General features: G+C 41.4%; 1 protein-coding gene across 3 annotated transcripts in view; it reads right to left on the reverse strand.

The window, feature by feature from the left end:
* Positions 1-8,406: 8,406 nt before the first annotated feature.
* The window catches only part of NELL1 (neural EGFL like 1), a 294,286-nt gene continuing 283,333 nt past the window's right edge, over positions 8,407-19,359 (reverse strand). For all 3 annotated transcript variants that reach the window (XM_075163307.1, XM_075163306.1, XM_075163305.1), the window contains 3 exons: positions 13,678-13,854; positions 11,710-11,934; positions 8,407-10,442 (listed from right to left, as the gene is read on the reverse strand). In XM_075163307.1, the coding sequence (XP_075019408.1) occupies positions 10,392-10,442; positions 11,710-11,934; positions 13,678-13,854 (453 nt within the window). In that variant the 3' untranslated portion in view covers positions 8,407-10,391. The remainder of the gene's footprint in view (positions 10,443-11,709; positions 11,935-13,677; positions 13,855-19,359) is intronic.

The following is a 19,359-nucleotide window of genomic DNA, read 5'->3' on the forward strand; positions in this document are numbered from 1 at the left end:
ATCACTCGACATTGATGTTGTTAGAGGATAGCAAATCAATAATCAGTTCTTATTCAGTAACTTTGTAAACCATCTGCTTCTATCATTGCAAAGCATGCTCTGCTGCAGCAAAAACCTTTACTGCCATGCTAACAGTTTCCTTTATAAAGTCTAAGACAATGTCGTATCAAAAGCTTTTTATTTGCCTTACCATTTAAATAAGTGAAATGGTTAGGTTACACAAAAATTCTGCAGAAAGAGATAAATTGTACCTCCCTGTGAAAGCTCACCCTCATCAGAAAATATTTTGTTTACCTTTCAGACTCAGAGTTTGTGATGATATGATATATTACATTATTAGATCCTACACGGTAATTTGATTATTACCATTTATCACCCGATGGGAGCGGGCCCAAGACATGCAGCTGAGAGCACCGCGCACCGACCTCGCTCCAAGGAGTTCCCTCTCTGCACAGCTCTGCCCAGAGGTGACCGCTCAGCTCACCTCCGTGCCTCAATTTGGGCAACCTTGTAGAGGCCCTGAAAGGTATCTACTGCTCTTCACTAGCCATCTAGGACTCATTTCAAGGTACCATTTCGTTAAATATCTAACATCTGAGAACAACTCGGGAAGAACTATACAGTCACTGTAAAGTCTCAGGCATCCCGTAGAATATTTAAGACATTTTCCACCAGGGATGAATGTGGGGATGCGGGATGGGGAGGGCAGAATCGCAAGCAGAACTTAATTTGGAGGTTTACAAAGCTTCAAGCCTCCAGTAATCACATTTAAGCTGCCAATAGAGTCATTAGTTTCCTCAGCGAGTTGACTGCTCATTAGAAAGAAGTGAGCAATGCAGAGACTTGGAATCCCAGTCCTGCTCGATTTTACTCACAGCTCTCTGCTTCAACAATAAATCCTGCCTCTACAACTCCAGCCAGGCAGCTCGGAAATGCCACGCTGCTGGCCGTCTGCTCTGCCTTCCCGTCCCCCTGCCCCGGCACCAGCCCCACTCTCACCGCACTCATCCCAGGCAACTAAACCTCAGACCCTGTTAATCTTATAAAACCGACAGTTTCTTCCCGTCTGTAAATAATTCTGCCCACACATTTACATTAAAAGCCAGCAACCCCTTGCTCCAGCCTCCTGCTCCCACCATGCACAGTGCAGCCGTGGAGGAGCAGAGGGCATCCACGGGCCGTGCCCACCCCCAGCGCATCCTCCCCAGCGCGGGGAAGCCGCAGCTCCAAGACCCACGCTCCTGCTCTTGGACCTTCTCCCAGTCAGTGGCCAGGGTCAGCGGCCACTTGCCACAACCCAGCCACCAGGTGTTGTCAGGATTGATTTTTAAATCAAACCACGGCATAGAAGGCTGAAGCAGTTTCAAGCCTCGAGTGTCCATGTCCCAAAGACAAAGAAAAAAAAATACCTAATCATCTTTTAGTGTATTGACTCCCTTGGACTACTTTTTTTGGTTTCCTTGGCTTAGGAGTCTTTCCTATAAATCACTTCCACATTAGTGTCACCGGCTTCATGAATTCATTTGTCTTCGCTAAAAGCATCATTGCCTGTGTTTATATCACCTGGCTCTTCAACCCAAGAGTTTCTCTTGCACGCTCCTCTTCTAATTTAAACTGCCCAATGACATCACATTTCCAGCATTAAGTAATATTAGTTTGATTTGCTTGATTTCAGCTCCACTCGTCTCTCACACAGAAAGCCAAAAGAATGTTTGTCACTTAGAATATTCAGGGATGTCCCATTACATATTTGATAATGGCTTTCCAGTTTGTGAACTGTTACCTCTTCTTTGGGTCTGGTGCTAGCCTGAGCTTAATAAACCAGTTATTTTTGCTATAGGCAGTACTCTCATGTCATAAAAAAATGCAGAAATCTCATTCTGGAGTTACTGCTCACTTTGACATAATGCTTTATTTCCCTTTTGGTTCTCTCCCTTCCATTTGCAAGCTTTGACATAATGATTTCTTTTGCCTCGGTTACTGAACATCACCCCATATATAGAGAAAATTCCATTAACCAGGATCTTTTTTACTACACTACTCTGCAATTCTTTTGTCCACCTCTGAACTATCCTCATGCAATCTCCCGACCCTCTTCTTATTTTTAAGCTATCACAAATCATTTGGCTGTTTTAAATTAAGACGTAATAATCACACAAGCCAATCACACATGGTGGCTTTTTAAATTTAATGTTTTGCTGATCCATTTATTTCACTTTGATTACACTTGCTGAAAGATACTTTTTGGATAGGCTGTATTTTCCGAGTTGAAAATGTTTCTGCATGCACTTTTATGATATGCCATGGTGCGCAGTTAGACCACACCATGACTTACTGGCACGGTGCTAGATGACTAGTTTTTCTGCATTAAAGCTAGTACTACAAATTTGGCACTGCTACTATACTATGGCATTCCCATTATGAACTAAAATTGCTAAATGTATACACTTCTGGTTTTGTCTGCTCGGTGACAAAGATTTACTGCGTTTCTCCTTAGGCTCTCCTTCTTATTTACTGGGGCTTTGGGGGGAGGGTCTTCGCTCACGGGTTTTTTCTTTTTTTCCCTGCTTACAGTTAGGCACAAGAGTTGGTCACCTTTTGGCATAAATTCAGAGTAAAAACACTGAGAGGAAAGTAGGTCAAGCACAAGCACCGTGTTTCACTCCTTTCCAAACACAGACCCGTCTCCAGCATCAGCTGCCTCCCAAAAGCTCTCAGACGCCCATAAAGGGAGTTAGATACCTCTAGCCCATTATTTTCAGTGAAGGCTCAGATGCGCATTCAGTCTTGGCACATTGAGCTTGGCCTGTACCAGAAGCATCCATCTTTTAGACCAGCGACTGGACCGCGGCCCCTCCTGAAGCTGCCCAAACGCGACGTTCCTCGGAGGGCAGCTGGGCTCGTGGGCCCCCGGCTCAGCCTGCCCCTGACGCCCGCGGCTCTCCGCAGCCTACGCTGCCGACGCGCGGGGAAAGGCACACGCCGTACATCACCTTGTTCTCCTGGCCTATCGCCTCGCTACACGAATCTTCGCTACTCGGGCATCTGCCTTTCTAGTGGCCTCTGTGGCCCAGGGCTGGCTGGAGTCCCACCAACGGTCATAATGCAAGTTCAGCACCGAAACCCCCGGATCACGGAAAAAAGTACATTTTCAAACCACATACTTTTCTAAAGCTTCTCTCTTAATTTTAGCATAGCTGGGGTGAAATTTTTGAACGTGTGGGACTGACATTTCTCATTGCTACCCTTGTGGTGGATCAACTCACCTAAAATAGATGGCATACATTTATTTTCACTTGAAATAGTATTACTTACACTAGACAAGCTTGCTCTGTAAATAGTATCTCAAACATTGACAAGTGACACAGAAGGAGATGGCTACTCAGAGGTGAAAAGGTCATCAGGGATAATTTCTTTTTTCCTCAATTGTAGAGGATATATATGTGCACACCATAATCCCATATAGCTTACAATAATGCTTTAATTCGGGAAGAGAAATAGCTTTGAACTTTCATGCTGAGCAACACTTAGACAATGAAAACCTTCAGCTTAATGCCTCTGAACTTTGCAGCATACAGAACTGCGGCCAACATTCGTGATTTACACTGACCTGCATGTCCCTAAATACTTTCTAGTGATGCCTGAAGTCTTGTTAAGCGTTGATGTGAGACCGCTATCAATTACAGGCTCACCTATCCTCCCTTCTATGGGTCTATCGACTTGGCTTCAGATACAGCCGTGTTCTTGGTTTACCAAATGCATTTTCAGAGATGCTGAGGCAGTTCTGAGAACTCCAGGCAGAAAGAACATGGAACGGACCACGCTCAGGGGCAGTCTGGAGTCATTCTTTCAGATGGCAGATATATAGCTCCCTTGCTCCCCGAGAGAGTAAATATTTAAGTGAGAGGTCTTAAAAAAAAATAAAGGGTGCTACGCCTGCAAGTTAGGTAACTGATTTGGTCAGGTTTCCTTTAATAATAACGTGTTTTTTGAGACAGAGGTCCAGACTACACATTAATTATAGCTATAACCAGTATAAAAAAAAGTGACATTTGAATGAAAAAAAAACAGTTACGGTTCCAAATTTCCTTTTACTATAGGTACGAAAGCAAATATTTCTTTTGCTTAGCTTTCACGTTACCTGCTCAGTCCCTGTTCAGATTATAGGACTGTAGTGATGGGAAGGCCTGAGAGATCAGCAAAAGAATCAATGAAAATGAAGAATAAACTGTAAAGAAGTGAACAGTCACTTTTTGCTTTAAGTAGAATTAAAATACTTCCAAATTCAAAAGACAATTTAGTAATACCTGTTGACATCACTAAGTAGCCCACTGAGATAAGGATTGCGTCATTATGCATTTAATTGCTTCCGTCCTTTCCATCCAGTCCTAGACCCTCCATCCAGTCCTGGGAAGCTCCTCCTTAACCATCCCACATGCTAAGGAAAGCAGATCATTCCTGGCATTTCTGACATTTCCAAGGCACCAGCAGGAGACACCTTCCAAAGATTTTCCCTGATTTTGGTGGAGGGTGGGGAGAGGGGGAGGAATCAAGCTTATTGCTCTGCTTCACCCATTAAGAAGAGACAACACGTGATTGCTGCCATACTGCTGCTAACAGCTTTCTGAGGCCTCCTCCAGACCCTCCAGCTCACCCATCACCATCACTTCCCTCCCTGGTCCCGGCACATCGCACCCACAGCACCTACCTCCTCCCACCACCGCACTTGCAGGCAGTGGTAGCTCACGCATAAGAGAAGGGCCAAAGCGGCATTTAAATAGCATTTTGTCTCAGCAGTCCAAACGCTCTCCAAAGACTTGCTATGCTGTGCCGGTAGAAAAAAAGAAAAAATACGGCAAAAGCGCATTGCCCGGGACCACACAAGAGATATCTGCTTCTCATTTTGAGGAAGCGGTGGCGTTTCTGTCGTAGTTTCATACTATTTTTGCATGAAAACCTGTTCATTGGGATGACTTCATGCAGTAGTCAACCAGTTCTCAAAGCTGTCTTCTACCCTGCAAATCACAGAATAAATGTGTATGGCTAAGGAGTGAACCAATCAGCTAATGTTTTAATACAAATGTGAGTAAATGGCCAAACCTGTGGTCAGGCTGAAAAATCACCTCTACAGCTGCAAAAGTACTTTTCCTTAACCCTTATCTTAACAGCTAAGAGTTACCCTTGAAGTTAGTGCTTACCTGAACATACTTCGGTGATTCTCTGATTCTAATGTCACAGACATTGAGTAAAGAAATGCCTACTTTGAGTCTAGAAGCACAACAGTAGCAAAGCCCGCACATTCTAGCACCCAGATGAGAATTTTGCATAATATTCAGGTAGGAAAACAAATCTGCATATTTAATACTGAAGTGAAAGGGAATCCAGCAAAACTAATATAAAGCAGCACTGGATTAAATCAAATACTTTTGCAGTTCCTGTGACAGAAAAAGTAGATTTAGAGTTAATCAAACAGCAATCAATCAACTGCATTATTAGAAAACAGGATTTTTCAACTCTGGTTGAAACTTTCATGGTAAGCTCCCGGTCTCTGCTTTGTGTTTGAGTGATGGTGTGATCTGCTGCAGAACCTCTAAGCTTGTGTTCACTGAAATGCCAGGTGGATCCACATGTGTACACCTATAGCCACACAGGCATTCAATAATATAGAGCTTTGGGATAGGTAAATATGTTATGGTGTAGGGATGACGTGACTAGTCGTTTGAAAGAAACTACAGAACAGAGAATGGCAACCAAAAGCCACTATCAGAGGGTCTGTGTATCTATTGCTATACCCAGGGTAAATACCATCCCAACCCGGTAAAAGCTCTGGCTGTAACCACAGGTGAGCTGGCTGGGCAGCTCCGTGCCTTTTCCCAAGGTGGTTTCTCCCCATCAGGACAGAGGCACATACAAGAAAGAAGCTTGAATTGCTCCAGATCCCGTTGCAGCTACTTCGACCTCAAAGAGAACAGGATCAGACTTGCTTCCAAACACCGCTCGACTGCAATCAAACCACTTAAATAAGACAATCTCATGTACAAATTTAGGAAGAAAAAGAATTCAAGTGTGAGGTACTGCTCCCAGCCAGAAATCCACTCATCAGAATTCAGGGCATCCCTCGCATTGTGCAGCTGAAGTAGCAGGAAAGAATTTAAATGACACATACATGGCTTTGGGTGCCTTTTTTTTTTTTTTTTGACTGGTCCATGGTTTTTTTTGACTGGCCATGATTTTTTACACTATGCGCCCATGTGTTGTGAATCTCCCGGTGATGGTTTCATTAAAAAAAACTGAATTTGACCTTTTTTATTAGCTTATTGATATACGCCCTTCTCAGGTATACCTAAGCCTACTTATGCAGGACTGGTCACTGGCAGCTAGTAACAAGAAATAATCCTGTTAGCACCTGCAAGCAATATTTGCAGATTAAAAGCAATATCAGCACTTCACTAACACCTCTCTGAGGTCAATGACCAGACGAAACAGAATTATTGCTGATTTCTACCCTTAAGAGGGAAGAATTGAATATGAAGCATTCAGACACCCCAGGTTGGAATTTTTTTTCTTTTAAATTTTTTTTTTTTTAATTTATACCACCATGAGTCTTCCTTACACCAGTTTAAATTTTGATGAGCGCCAAAGATCTACCTTAAGAGAAAGAGCAGCTTGTTGGCAGGTACATATTTCTGATGGCAGAATATGTTCCTCAAACAATTACATCTTATCACAACACTCACTTAAAATTTTACATCAAACTGTATCATGGGGCCCTTTTAAAATCCCCTCATTAATGATGATTATGTAAGTACCATTAGATGTGAGACATTCCCATACTGCTTGTAGGAGTTATGATTTAATTCTATTACAGTCTACTCCACCATTGTGTAATCACTCCTGACACTTTACCTTTTGTTTTGTAAAACATTATTGCCTGCCACAGAAAAAAAACCCAGACGATATTTTGTTTGTCATTGCAATCTGATTGGAAAGGTGTTATTAATTAAATGTTGTACACAGTTATACTTGAAAACTCACTGACAGCTCTGGGGACAAGATATATTACTGGAAGACAGTTGTTATTTGGGTCTCTGAGGCAACACAGAGACACTAATAAATCTCCCACACACTCCTGTGAATTAGGCAGATATTATTCAGCATTTGTGGGGAATAATTTGGATTTTCTTCGGCCTTTAATAGTGACTAGCGTGGCTTCAGCGTGGTCCATGACTCTAGGAGCCACTATAAAGGAACACTTGGACTTGCTTTATCTCGGTAGGTGAGTTTGCAAATACACAGGGAGCAGAACTGAGAAGTCGCTGCCCTCACAAGACACGATACAAAGTTCTGGTTCAGTACCTGGGCTGAGCTTTTTGCCAAAAGGAGGAGGCAAAGATGTTTTACCAGAGCTGGAATGTTCATTTTCTGTTTCTCACTCATTTATTTTTTGCCATCAGAAGTGTTACACGCAGAGAAAATATTCCTTTAGAGGATAAATAAGTAGATACAGCTACGAAATTCCAACTGCCTATAGAGAGAGTTTTGACCAAGTCCCTTAACTAGCGGCCAGTTTCCTTTCACAGAGGTTACACTGGTAGCGCTCCTCACGTCGATACTATTGTTCTTCTCTTCTGAGCAGAGAGAAGGTCCATCTCACAAACAAAGAGGAGATTTTTCAGGAATTATTACAATAAACTTGATTATTATATTTTTTTCAGCATTTTCACTGTAGTGCCCATAGGTTTATAGGGAATAGGGAATTTCATCAAGAAAGAGGTTTTGAAAGTTCTTACCTTGGTCACAGAGGAAGATAGTGAATTAAATTTTCCTCCTCAACGCGTTCTTTGAGCTGGGGCTGTGGCTGCTGAGTACTCTGAAGGTAAATGTGATGTGACTAGCGCTCAAATTGCTTCATAAGGAAAAGTTCATCCCAGGCAGGGTAACTGCTTAAAATGCAACATAAACAAACAGGTCTGTGTCAATATTTTGACTTTGTGTAAACAATTCAAGCTGTATCACTCTGGAGATAATGACACATAATGCTGTATAAAATGCTCTGAAAGGGTTTTACTGAATTAATCTGCATTTGAGTTCTGGAAGAAAATTGGTCTGTGCCGTGGAAAAATGTGAACTTCTGTGCTCCTGTTGAATATGATCCTAACGAGGTCTGGAGCTTCCAGAAAGCTTCCTGGGAAAGGGCTTCGCTACTACAAGGTAAATGGGAGAAGAATGATTTTCAGACCCTGCACTGTCTTTAATCCCATTCTCAGAGCTTCAGAAATTGGTGTGCGCGACAGACTGGAATGATTTTGTCTGAGTAACTATAAACGAAGTATTTCTTACAACTCTGACGCTACGTCTCCGGGCAAACGCTCTTTCTCCTTTTAGCAACATCACGAGTTCAAGTCTGGAAAGGACAGCGATTAGCGTTTTAAAACTCTGCTAATAAAACTAAGGGAAAGCAATCTGTACATAGGAGTTTATTTAGATGCCCACAAGTTTTAAATCATTCCCCTTTATATCTCAGCCCACTGGATATCTCATCCAACTGAATTACCATTGGGTTTTACAATGTGATATACAAAATGAGCTGACATGATTTACAAACATCCTTTGAGTATCATATAAAACACAACTGTTTCCCTTATTATACAATTATTAGGGCAATGCAAATATAGTCAATACATTAGTAGCTGAAAATGATGGGGCATTTTAAGAAAATAAATTCAACTTTACCACACAAACCTGTTAGATAAAACAAATCCTGTTTAAAAAATGAGAATAAAGTAGTCTGAATGATTGCAAGTAACTTTTATATTGTTTTGCCACTGTCCCCTTAGAAGAAACATAATAGTACTTCATTTAAAAGACGACTAATTTTTTCACTGTATAGTCACACTTCATTCTTATTAATCAGTTTCACATTTTCTGCATGAAAGTATGAAAAACTCACAAATGTAGACTTTCCAAACTGTAGCCACTATACTTATTTCTGCACTCTCTTCCATATACTCAGTGTGTTTAATTAAATTAACAAAAAGCAAAAAACACTACACAAATGAGCAGAACAAAACACAACAGCACGTTAAAAAGGTGACATTTAAGCTGTAGATGCCGTCGTTGTAGAAATATATTCTTGTTCTAATGCCACAAACTTTCTAGCCTCATATGAAAAAAATAGACATTAGCTGAAGAGAATCTAAACTCTAACCTCGATATAGGGCTAAGAGTTTTAATTTGAATTTCTGTCTAAACTTAGGTACTAAACAACACCGTGTGCGTGGTAAATTTAACACTGATTTTTTTTGAATGTTACAAAATATGAAAAGAGAAAATCTGTTTCTGAGCTGTTAATTGGGTAAAGTTACCAAGTGTTAAGGTCTCCTGTCCCGCGTGTCGCTGGTACAGGTGCTTCTGCACTTTGTCATTATGGTGGCAGTAACTGAGAATGGCAGACATCACTATTACTGTAAATACAAAAAAGGAAAAATTCTGAATTCATCAATGATGTTATAATTGAAAGCAAATTCTAACCTAGTCAAGTTCAATTGTATCATCTTAAGGCTCTCTGACTGTTTTATCACTGCACAACCCAGAGGGATTGTACCCTTTTCCAGCACTTGCAGTTTCTTTTGCAAAACAGAATACTGATAATAACCGGTGATTCTTTCCTGAATATGTGTTGAACTGGCGGTGGAATGTGGTTTTAGTTCCATTTCTCACTATAGGAGTCTTGCTGCTGCTCCGTGTGTCTGGAGAAGAAAGTGCTTTTTTTGCCATTTCATTAAGTTCATGGCATTTAATTTTATAGATTTTTAAGACAGACTTATTTTGATTACTTCCATTCTGTCCAATCAAATATACCTTTGAATGTTTTAAAACGTTGGACAGCTGTGAAATATAAGTACTATGCAATTTGACTGTACATACATACATATTTTCATAAATACATCTGACAGGGACCTTGGAACTAAGTATGTGGTATCATGGGACAAAATCACAACAGGCTGTCTTATTTGTAAAATCTAGATCCAAAGTAAGAAGAGCTGAATTCTATCATGTGGTCAATACACAAATTAAACCAAAAAATACAGCATTAGTTTACCCATGAAATAATTTAAACGTATTTGCAAATGTCTAGACAGGAAGAGTGTGTCATTTACAACACTGAAAACTTTTAACAACCATCGACTTATATGCGCTGCACTGTAAGTCACCCAGACAAGGCTAGCAAGGATGAGCATAGTGATAGGTCCCAAAGGCAACTCCCAAACATCTTCCTCATGCGGAGACTTTGGTAATTGTCTGTTGTATAAAATGCCAACGCATACGACTTCATTTCAGGTGTTAACTTCGTCCGTTTTCCTCCCTCGGCACAGTCCGGGCTGACTAGGTCAGTTATTGTTGAGACACTCTAAATCCACCGAGCAGCAGACGTTCCCATTCTGCACAGACAAACAAGCAGGTGTCAATCACCTCCGCAGAACAAGTTACAAAGAGCAAAGGGGCTGGTGGCACGCAGAGGCAGATGCATCTCTGACACATCTACCGCATACAAAAATCTGCTTAAGCCATCATCCCAAGGTGTCCTCATCGGTCCCAACCGTGGTGGCTTTTTGAGGCGGTTGGCTTTGCCAAACAGCACTGAACTGGCCCGAACTACACATAAACTACAAACCTGGACGTGACCAGGTGGTCACTATAATAAAATACGGCACAGCAATGGCAACAAAGATGATTTGATTTGTTTTCTCCCATGCAAGAAAATAATGGAGAGAGTTTTGAGGTGATCCATGCAGGGAAGCTTTCTGCTTGTCTGAAATAAGCAGATAGTTCAGATTCTTGATTCATGGCGGATACGTATGGGGTGGGGTGGGGGGACACACAGCTTTGGAGTTTAATCCATTGTTAAACACCTTTCTGCAACATCCAGTCACTTACAAAACTATCTTATGTATTAGAAGCTCAGCAACCACCAGACCCCCAAAGGAGTAATTTTTTTTCCTTTTTAAATCCAACACAAACCAATAGAAAAAACTCTGAGGAACGGCAGAAAAGCCACCTTCAATAATTTAAAGCCCTGGAGCAACAGCTTGGTTTCCCACAGTGAACAGAAGAACATTTTATATATCCCAAACCAACATTTTCATAATTCTGATATTAGCGCAGTGGGGTCATCGCTGCATGGAACAGGAGAGACAGACTGCGCTCCTGCATTAGAGCCACTGGATCAAATACATCTTGATGAGATCAGGGAACAGAAACTGTAACATTCCCTTCCCACTTCTGTTGTCGGAGTGCCTCCAGAGTGAGCTGGAAAGCATTTCTACTTGTATACGTGCTGGTGAAACTTTTATTAGTGTTTTTGCCTCTGCTTACTAGCTCTAAAACACGTTTTCACAAACATCCGCATTAGGCAATTATTAAAATACTAGCCTAGATTCATACTGAGAATGCCTGAAGGGTGCTCTGACAGAACATCTGAAAGTCGCACTAGGGTATCGCATATCTGCGCTCAACATTTTCAACAAGCACAGAATTGTTTTGCTTCCGCCCTGCAAAACACAGAAGGCGAGGGCTTTCTGTAGGCTTCTGCTCCCAGGTCTCATTTACTTCCCTGAGATCTGAATGTGAGCTCCCAAGGGCAGAAAGTGACCCCGATTTTATGCAGCAACATCCATTTCCATTACCATTCCACCTTGCCCATCGTACCTTGCATTTGCAGGTTGTACAAGGAGATCCCACCATTGTCCATACAGCGCCGCTAAGTCTTGTAATTCCGTAACCATCGAGACAGGTTTTCCTGATGTCGTAGGTGATGTTGTCAGCCAGACAGGGGTCACTGACACAGTGGGGACAGCACTCTCCTTCCGAGATGGCTGTGTACTCGCAGTTTAGATTCGGGCACAGAAGAGGCCAACAATCCACCTCTCCCTCCTGTAAAAATTGAAGCAAAGCTCATTGCATTTGTTGCCATTTATTAGCTACCAAGAAACTTTGCATCCTGTTGAATGGCAAAGTTTTATTTTCCCAAAATTGAAATAAACTTACTGGATCAGCTCTCAGTTTGGTTGATCATATAAATGCATGTTTGAATACTGAGCTGAAGTTTCCTAAATGTAGCAGAATATCATTCGGTTGTTTCTTGACTAAACAACAACACTGTCATCATCATTAGAGCAGAATTTGAGTTCTTTCAGATTTTTAAAGGCAGCATTAAATATTGGGTTCCAATACTTTCCATAAACTATAATTTTTGCAGTGATCGCCTTGCTCATGCCCTCTTTCTACATCTGGTCACATAAACATCTCTGCAGGATCACAGCAACTGTTTAAACAGAAAATTAACACTGCAGATAGATGTAGGTTAGCACGTTCGAGAAACACTGCACATCGATCTAACTAGCAACAGCCAAAACTGATTTTACTGTCAACTCCTAAAGGAATTGTCAGAGCAATACCAGCTATGTTCCACTGAGTCATTTTATTACTAAACTTTGTAAAAAAAGCAGTCCAGTGGATAGAAACTTGGAGAAGAGGGAATCAACAGGTCAATTCTGTAGAGTATTGCTGTAGGATCCATGTGTCGAAACTTAACCTGCAAAGGGCTCCAATAACTTGTGTTACGCTACTCTGTAAGCGCTTCAGATGTTGAGAACATCACACACTGCGCAGAACCTTACATGTAGCACTGACTTAGTGCATCACTGTCTTTTGGCTCCGTATGTTTGTTAACCCAATCATAAAATTAGGCAAAGAATTGCTGACCACAAACTCAGCATCCCTTGTAAAACACGTCACATCCAATATTTGCCATTGCTGCCGGCTGCAAATGTTTCTTGCTGTTCTTTTGCAAACATTCAAAAAAAAAAAAAATCTTAGGAGAATATAAAATACAATACTTACTGATGTACATTATGGATAATTATCTCTTAATAGTAACTTAGCTTTGAATGTAATTTGTTTCCTGATGCTCAGACACCTCTTGATTAATATCATATATAAAGACAACGTTATACAGACAGCTGTAAATGGAAAACTGATAATTTTAATGAAGTTCATTGCTGCACTAATTGGTATATCTGTGCAAAAATTAAAGCTTTAGGGAAATAATCTACAGTGCCTAATGAGAAAAGAAATGTTCTTTATTTTGCATGTTTGTCTAGTAAATTTCAGTTTTCTTTATCCTTCTTTTTTTGGTTAATTTTTGCTAATTCGCCATGTGGCACTGGCACTCCATTTTTCCAGCATTTGCTGAACAAAAAAAAATAGAATTGCATTGTCCATTTTGGTAAGACAGGTACACCAGCTGATATAATTAAAAGCTGAAACTCCTCCAACCAAATCCACCGCATGTGAAAAAGATTTTTAAAAGTCATTTGAAGATCAGACGACCTTATAAAAGTTCCCAAAAGTAGTCTAATGCTAAAGTTGATACAGTGTCAAGGTTTCCAAGCTTTTGTCAAGCTTTTCATTTTGTTCATTAGACCTACTTATTCAGCAGTAAGAGGAAAACTGATGGTGTAGCTTTCAGTTCTCCGCTGCTCTGTAAGTGCTTTATCATCATTCCCACTCTGAAAAGCCAGTGAAGAGAGAGCCAAGAGCCTGCTTCCAGGCATGCTTTGCTAAAAATCGTAATCCTTATTATTCTTACTCCCTTCCGAAACGCTTTACCCATACCAGGCAGCGGCACTGCTGACAGCTGTAGGTCCAGTTGTCCCCGCTGCGGTAGAGCTTGTGCCCAGTTTGGTCGAGGCACTGGCTGGTGACACGGGTGTCGCACTCCGGGCAGCAGAAGAGATCCGCGCTGGGGTTCTCGCAGTCGCAGGCTGTCCTCCGGCAGAAAATCCTCCCGTCCTGCAAGGATACATTGCCCCGCCGTCAACCACGAACTGCCAGACAGCAACCCGGATAAGGTCACGGGGTGTATATATCAAAGGGCACGTCTTTGGCACAGCAAGAAATATTAAGTTCTTAATGTATTCGACGTTACCGCCAATAAGGACTGGATCCTGCCAGTTGCGAGTAATACCTCAAATACCAGTGTTGTCCCATTTCTATCAGTGCATGGATCCAACACTGTCTGAATCCGAGAATACTGTTTTCCTGTCTCCAGCTAATTGAATTTAAAAGAAATCATCATCTCAGAAGAAATATAGTGAAGCAATTTCATATCTCATTGGTTACATCAGTGAACTCTTCAAGCAGTTGCCGCTCTAATACATACAATATTTGTTTAGCACTATTTTGACTGACTGTATCACTGTGAAGAAAATAATAATGAATAAATAAACTGAAGTTATGAAGGTGGTCCTTTTAACTTCATAGGACAACAATATAGCAAAATCACAGTGGCACTAATCATTCTTCACTCTGAATTCACCACTGGTTCTGTTCCACATCTGGACCTACAGTACACCACCCTAAAGCTAAATGGACTTATCATCATCCATTATAATTCTGTTCGTGTATTAAAGAGAGCCTGTATTCCACAGGCTCTTCAAAATACGATTTTGCTAAATATTTGCTTACAGTATTGGATGGCCTATTTTGTTAAAGACCATTAAACAGAAATGTTTGAGATAAACAGAAGAATTGCTTCTGCATGTAAAGAGAAAAGGATATATTCTCTTTGCATCAGAGAAAAACAAATTGATTCTAATTCTAGTTATGAAAATTGGACAGACTATTGTGTTTGAAATTACGCCCCTTACTGTAGATGAGCCAACATACTGATATGCCACGCATAGTCTGGGAACTGAAATCACAGTTAACAATGAGGAAATTATTGAAAAGTTTTGACACGAACTTCTTTTGCATTCAATGCTAGCTCTTGGATTAGTCCTTATTCAAGCAAAGCGTCCCCTGCAGCCAATTTGAAGGTAGAGTTGTGAGAGGAATGAAGCTATATTCTGCTTTGGATCACAACTGTACAATTCCTAAAACAACTCCACACTTTTCATTGCAGTTTTTCCATATTCTTGTCAGAATCTTGTTCTAGTCTATAAACCTGTATCTAATGTAAGAAAGAAAAGCTTTTTTCATTGCCACCAAATAAAGGCATACCTATCAAAGCCAGGTAATTTCTTTCCTCTTCATCCTTTTAAAAAGTGATTACTGAAGAGTGACAGCAGCCCAGGATGTCTTTGCCACAGGCAGACAAAATAGCCATAACCACAGCATGTAGCATGGGAGGTTGTTTTATTTATGTTTTGATGTAGGAATCTCTGTTTGGCTCTTGTTTTTAAGCAAAGCCAGTCTTGGCCACAACGCAACATAATACAAAATCAGCATCAGGGAATCACAACACCCACGTCAGTCACCGTCGCTGCTGCATTTCATCTCAGTTTTGAATTGATTAGAATATTACTTTCTGTTGTAAGAATAATTAAAATGATTTCTTATACCTAACAAGGAAAGCTGAAAACAGAATTGTGTAGAAAACATGCTAGGTTAACATGGACCTGAACTGCTTTTGCCAACCACAGGGCATAGGACTAGGTTGCCCTACAGTCTTTATTCAGTTTTGTATCAAATTAAGATAACTAAGGATTCTGTACTTGTGGCTAGTTTGCTGCTTTAGCTGAGGCAGAAGGAATAAACAAGCTTTATTTCCTTACTCAGCAGTTTGAGTACATCATAAGGTAAGGAAGACTGGCAGTGGCCCGCTTCCTCAGCCACAGGTCCAGCCAGGTCCAGATGCAATGCTGGGAATAAACCCTTTCCACAAAAAAAACCAACAAAGAAAGAAATCATCCTCCCCCTTCAGCAAGTGGTGAAAGAAGCAAGCCGAAAGCCTTCCCTGACGGAGAATTGTGACTAAATCTTGCAGGTGGAAAAGCGCAACCATCTCCCACCCCTTGCTGAGGGCAGACATCAAGCGGCAGCGCAGCACAAAGCTCGGCCAGGCTGGCCAGCTCCAGGCTCGTGGGGTCGCGCCAGGCGTCCGGGCAACCCAACGCCCTCGACAATGGCACTCTCTCTCCTCTCCATAATGGAGTGCTGATTAATAATGGCTAACAATAACCTGTCTGCTTCGTTCCAATTCAGTTTCCAAGCTTTCAAGATTAGTTTTCAAATTCCCCTTTCAGCTGGGGACAGTGCTGGTAGTTCTGCGCTTCCCTGAGCTCCCGCGCTGTCACCTCTGGGGAGCAGCTAACCTTTTACGTTGCCTTTACTCTCTGTATTTCAGAACACTGACAAAGCCTGATGATTTTGCCAGAGACCTTTTGGTAATCATAATACACTGCTACTCTCTTTATTCTTTAAGCATCTGTGTTTTATCTACAACCTCATTAGTTCCATGCCTTTCAAAAAACACTTTTATCCCTATACTGAAGTGACACAAAGCTGCTTAAGCTACATCATCTCACTTGCATCTTTGCAGCTCCGTAGTAGCATTGAGAAATTGAGAAATACACAGAAAGCAACTTATTTTCTTTCAGTGGGGAATAACATCTAGCATCTCATTAGTACCTCTCCCTCCCCGCCTTCCTCACTGAATCAGTTCTCCATGCTTCATAAGCATCACCGGTACGAACACAAAATTGTTCTTACCAAAGGGAAAACCGACACACAAGGGAATCGCTGTAAAGGCTGACTCAAGTTTCCACAGAGCCACAAAGCCAATTTGGACAGAAATCACACCCTGCAGAAACCAAACCCTTCTCACCATCAGGAACATGGTTCACCTTGGCACATCGCCCTGTTCCCAGTGCTGTGCTTATGCCCCAGGCTTTTTTCATGCAGGGAATGGAGGGTTGTCTTAATAAGAGGCCAGACTCAAAAGCCCAGATATAGGACACCGTACAGCCAGGCTTAGTTTTTTTCATGGGAGAGTGAAACAGGTCCCCACCCCCCCATCAAATTTCTACCGGTCTTGTGTATTAAATCCACAAGAGTTCAGGAAGATGCCTGTAGAAGACACATCAAATATACTCAAGGTACTGTATTAATTTATAATTTTGAGAATTTGTTTTTGTAAAGTTTGTATTTACTCAGATGAACGAAGATGGTTTGAAAAGACTGGGTCTGATGGAACACTGAAATAATCCCCTGTGCTTCAATAAGGACATTTTGCTTCATTATGTAACTGAAGTAATATAATTTCTCATATTCCATAAGTATCCTACTCCACAAATAACCTTACTTAATGAACTTCAAAGTTAAGTAAGATATTTAATTTCCTTTGCACCAGATTTTAAGGTAAAATATTTTCAAGATGAGATCTATTTACATCCTGCCTGGGATATGAGAGAGCAGGAGCTCTCCCTGTTCTATAGACAAGAATTTGGCTCTTGAAATAAGGCAGCTACTGGAGTGAAATTAAATGCAAGTGTTAATTCACAGAGGAAAAAACTGGAAGTGAGGAGGATATAAAGGAAGAGTCATAGCAACAAACAGTGCCAGGCTTAGTTTAAAATATCTGTGTACTAGTTAATCATTTTGTGTATTTTCATATACTAATAAGACCATTCAACATAAGAAATAAGTGCAATGAGAAATGGCAAATAAAACAAATTACAAGCAATCTAAAATGGGAATACTAATAGTTATAATTCTGCAAAGGCAGACCAGATGTCTTCACATATATTAAACTGTTTATTCTATTGACTGGAAATCCTTTCATAAGCCAGCCAGTTCCCCAAGATTACAATAAAAGCTTGATATATATTCAGTGGTGTTGTACACTTCAGCTTCTGAAGGGAGGAGTTTTAGGGAGCTTGACGCTACTTGAAGTAAAAAATATAGCAACTAACAAGAACATATTCCCTTTTGAGCCCAAAACAGCAGCGTACATTGCGGGTTCAAAGTCTTGATTTTCCCTTCTGCTCTACTATTGCAACACAGAAATGATGAGGCTTTCAGCTTTTTGCAATTAACTTCAAAACAACTCTTCCCCCTTGTCCCCCCCAAACCCTTTAGTGCTTCTCTGGCTTGTCAGCACGGAGACATGGGGACTGTAGGCCACTTCTCATGCTCTACGTTCAGCTTTCCACAGTGGCCAAAATCTCATTTTACTTAGACTTATGCCAGGCCCAATAGTGTTCTGCTGTGTCTAAGGACAGCTTTACCAGTCCTATGAACGCGTCAGGTCAAAGTGGCCATAAAAGACCAACCTTTTCTCAGATTGGTGCATTTCTAAAATTCTTCTAATTTCAATGAAAGCATTCCTCTTTTAACTCGTGAAAATGAAGAAAGCAGAGTCAAATGTTCTTTTAACTTAGTTACCACACTCAGAAATGAGCTAATAATTTCCGGGGGAGAGGGGAAACAAAAAACTGATGTAAGTGTTAACTCTAAAGCAGATCTACTTATACTATGCCTGGCAAAAGTGCAGAGAGCACTGCACTGCTCAAGTGGGAGAGCTGCCAACACAGCCAAGCTGGGATGAGGAGGTGTCCTGGTTTCAGCTGGGATAGGGTTAATTTTCTTCCTAGTAGCTGGTATAGTGCTGTGTTTTGGATTTAGTATGAGAATAATGTTGATAACACACGGATGTTTCAGTTGTTGCTAAGTAGTGCTTATGCTAGTCAAGGACTTTTCAGCTTCCCATGCTCTGCCAGGTGCACAAGAAGCTGGGAGGGAGCATAGCCAGGACAGCTGACCCAGACTGGCCCTCGGGGTATTCCATACCATATGATGTCATGCTCAGCATATAAACTAGGGGGAGTTGGTTGGGGGGCAGTGATCGCTGCTTGGAGATTGGCTGGGCATCGGTCAGCGGGTGGTGAGCAATTGCATTGTGCATCACTTATTTTGTATATTCTATCATCATCATTATTATTATTATCATTATTATTATTATTTTCCCTTCCTTTTCTGTTCTATTAAACAGTCTTTACCTCAATCCACGAATTTTACTTTTTTTCCAATTCTCTCCCCCCTCCCACTGGGGGGGGGCGGGGAGTGAGACAGCAGCTGTGTGGTGTTTGGCTGCCTGTCGGGTTAAACCACAACAGGAGGAGAAAGCTGGCCTTCACCCTTCTTCACTTGAGGAAATAAAGTGCCTGCTGCTAGGTCCTCTAAACTTTGACTCATGCTCAGGCCTTCCTTCTCACCCAGTTAATTCATGTGTATTCCAAGTAAAGAGAAACACCACCAACAGGAAGATGGTTGACTACAGTACTTGTCCCGAGAGATGCATATTCATGTGAAACAGAAACTGAAAACAGTTTTCAACATTTCCAGTGTGCGTGCTGATCGCCTGCACGCTCCGTTAAAGGGTAATGCAAGACCCTCAATCAAGGCACGTTACGAGTGGCTCTGGCCCACGGGGTCACGTGGTAGAAGCTCAGCAGGATTAGCCCTTATTCAGCTGTGTCTGTGGTTGTGCAAAATAAGAAAAAAGGTGACTTCCCA

The sequence above is a fragment of the Calonectris borealis genome, chromosome 14 (genome assembly GCF_964195595.1).
Source record: "Calonectris borealis chromosome 14, bCalBor7.hap1.2, whole genome shotgun sequence".
Lineage (NCBI taxonomy): Eukaryota > Metazoa > Chordata > Aves > Procellariiformes > Procellariidae > Calonectris > Calonectris borealis.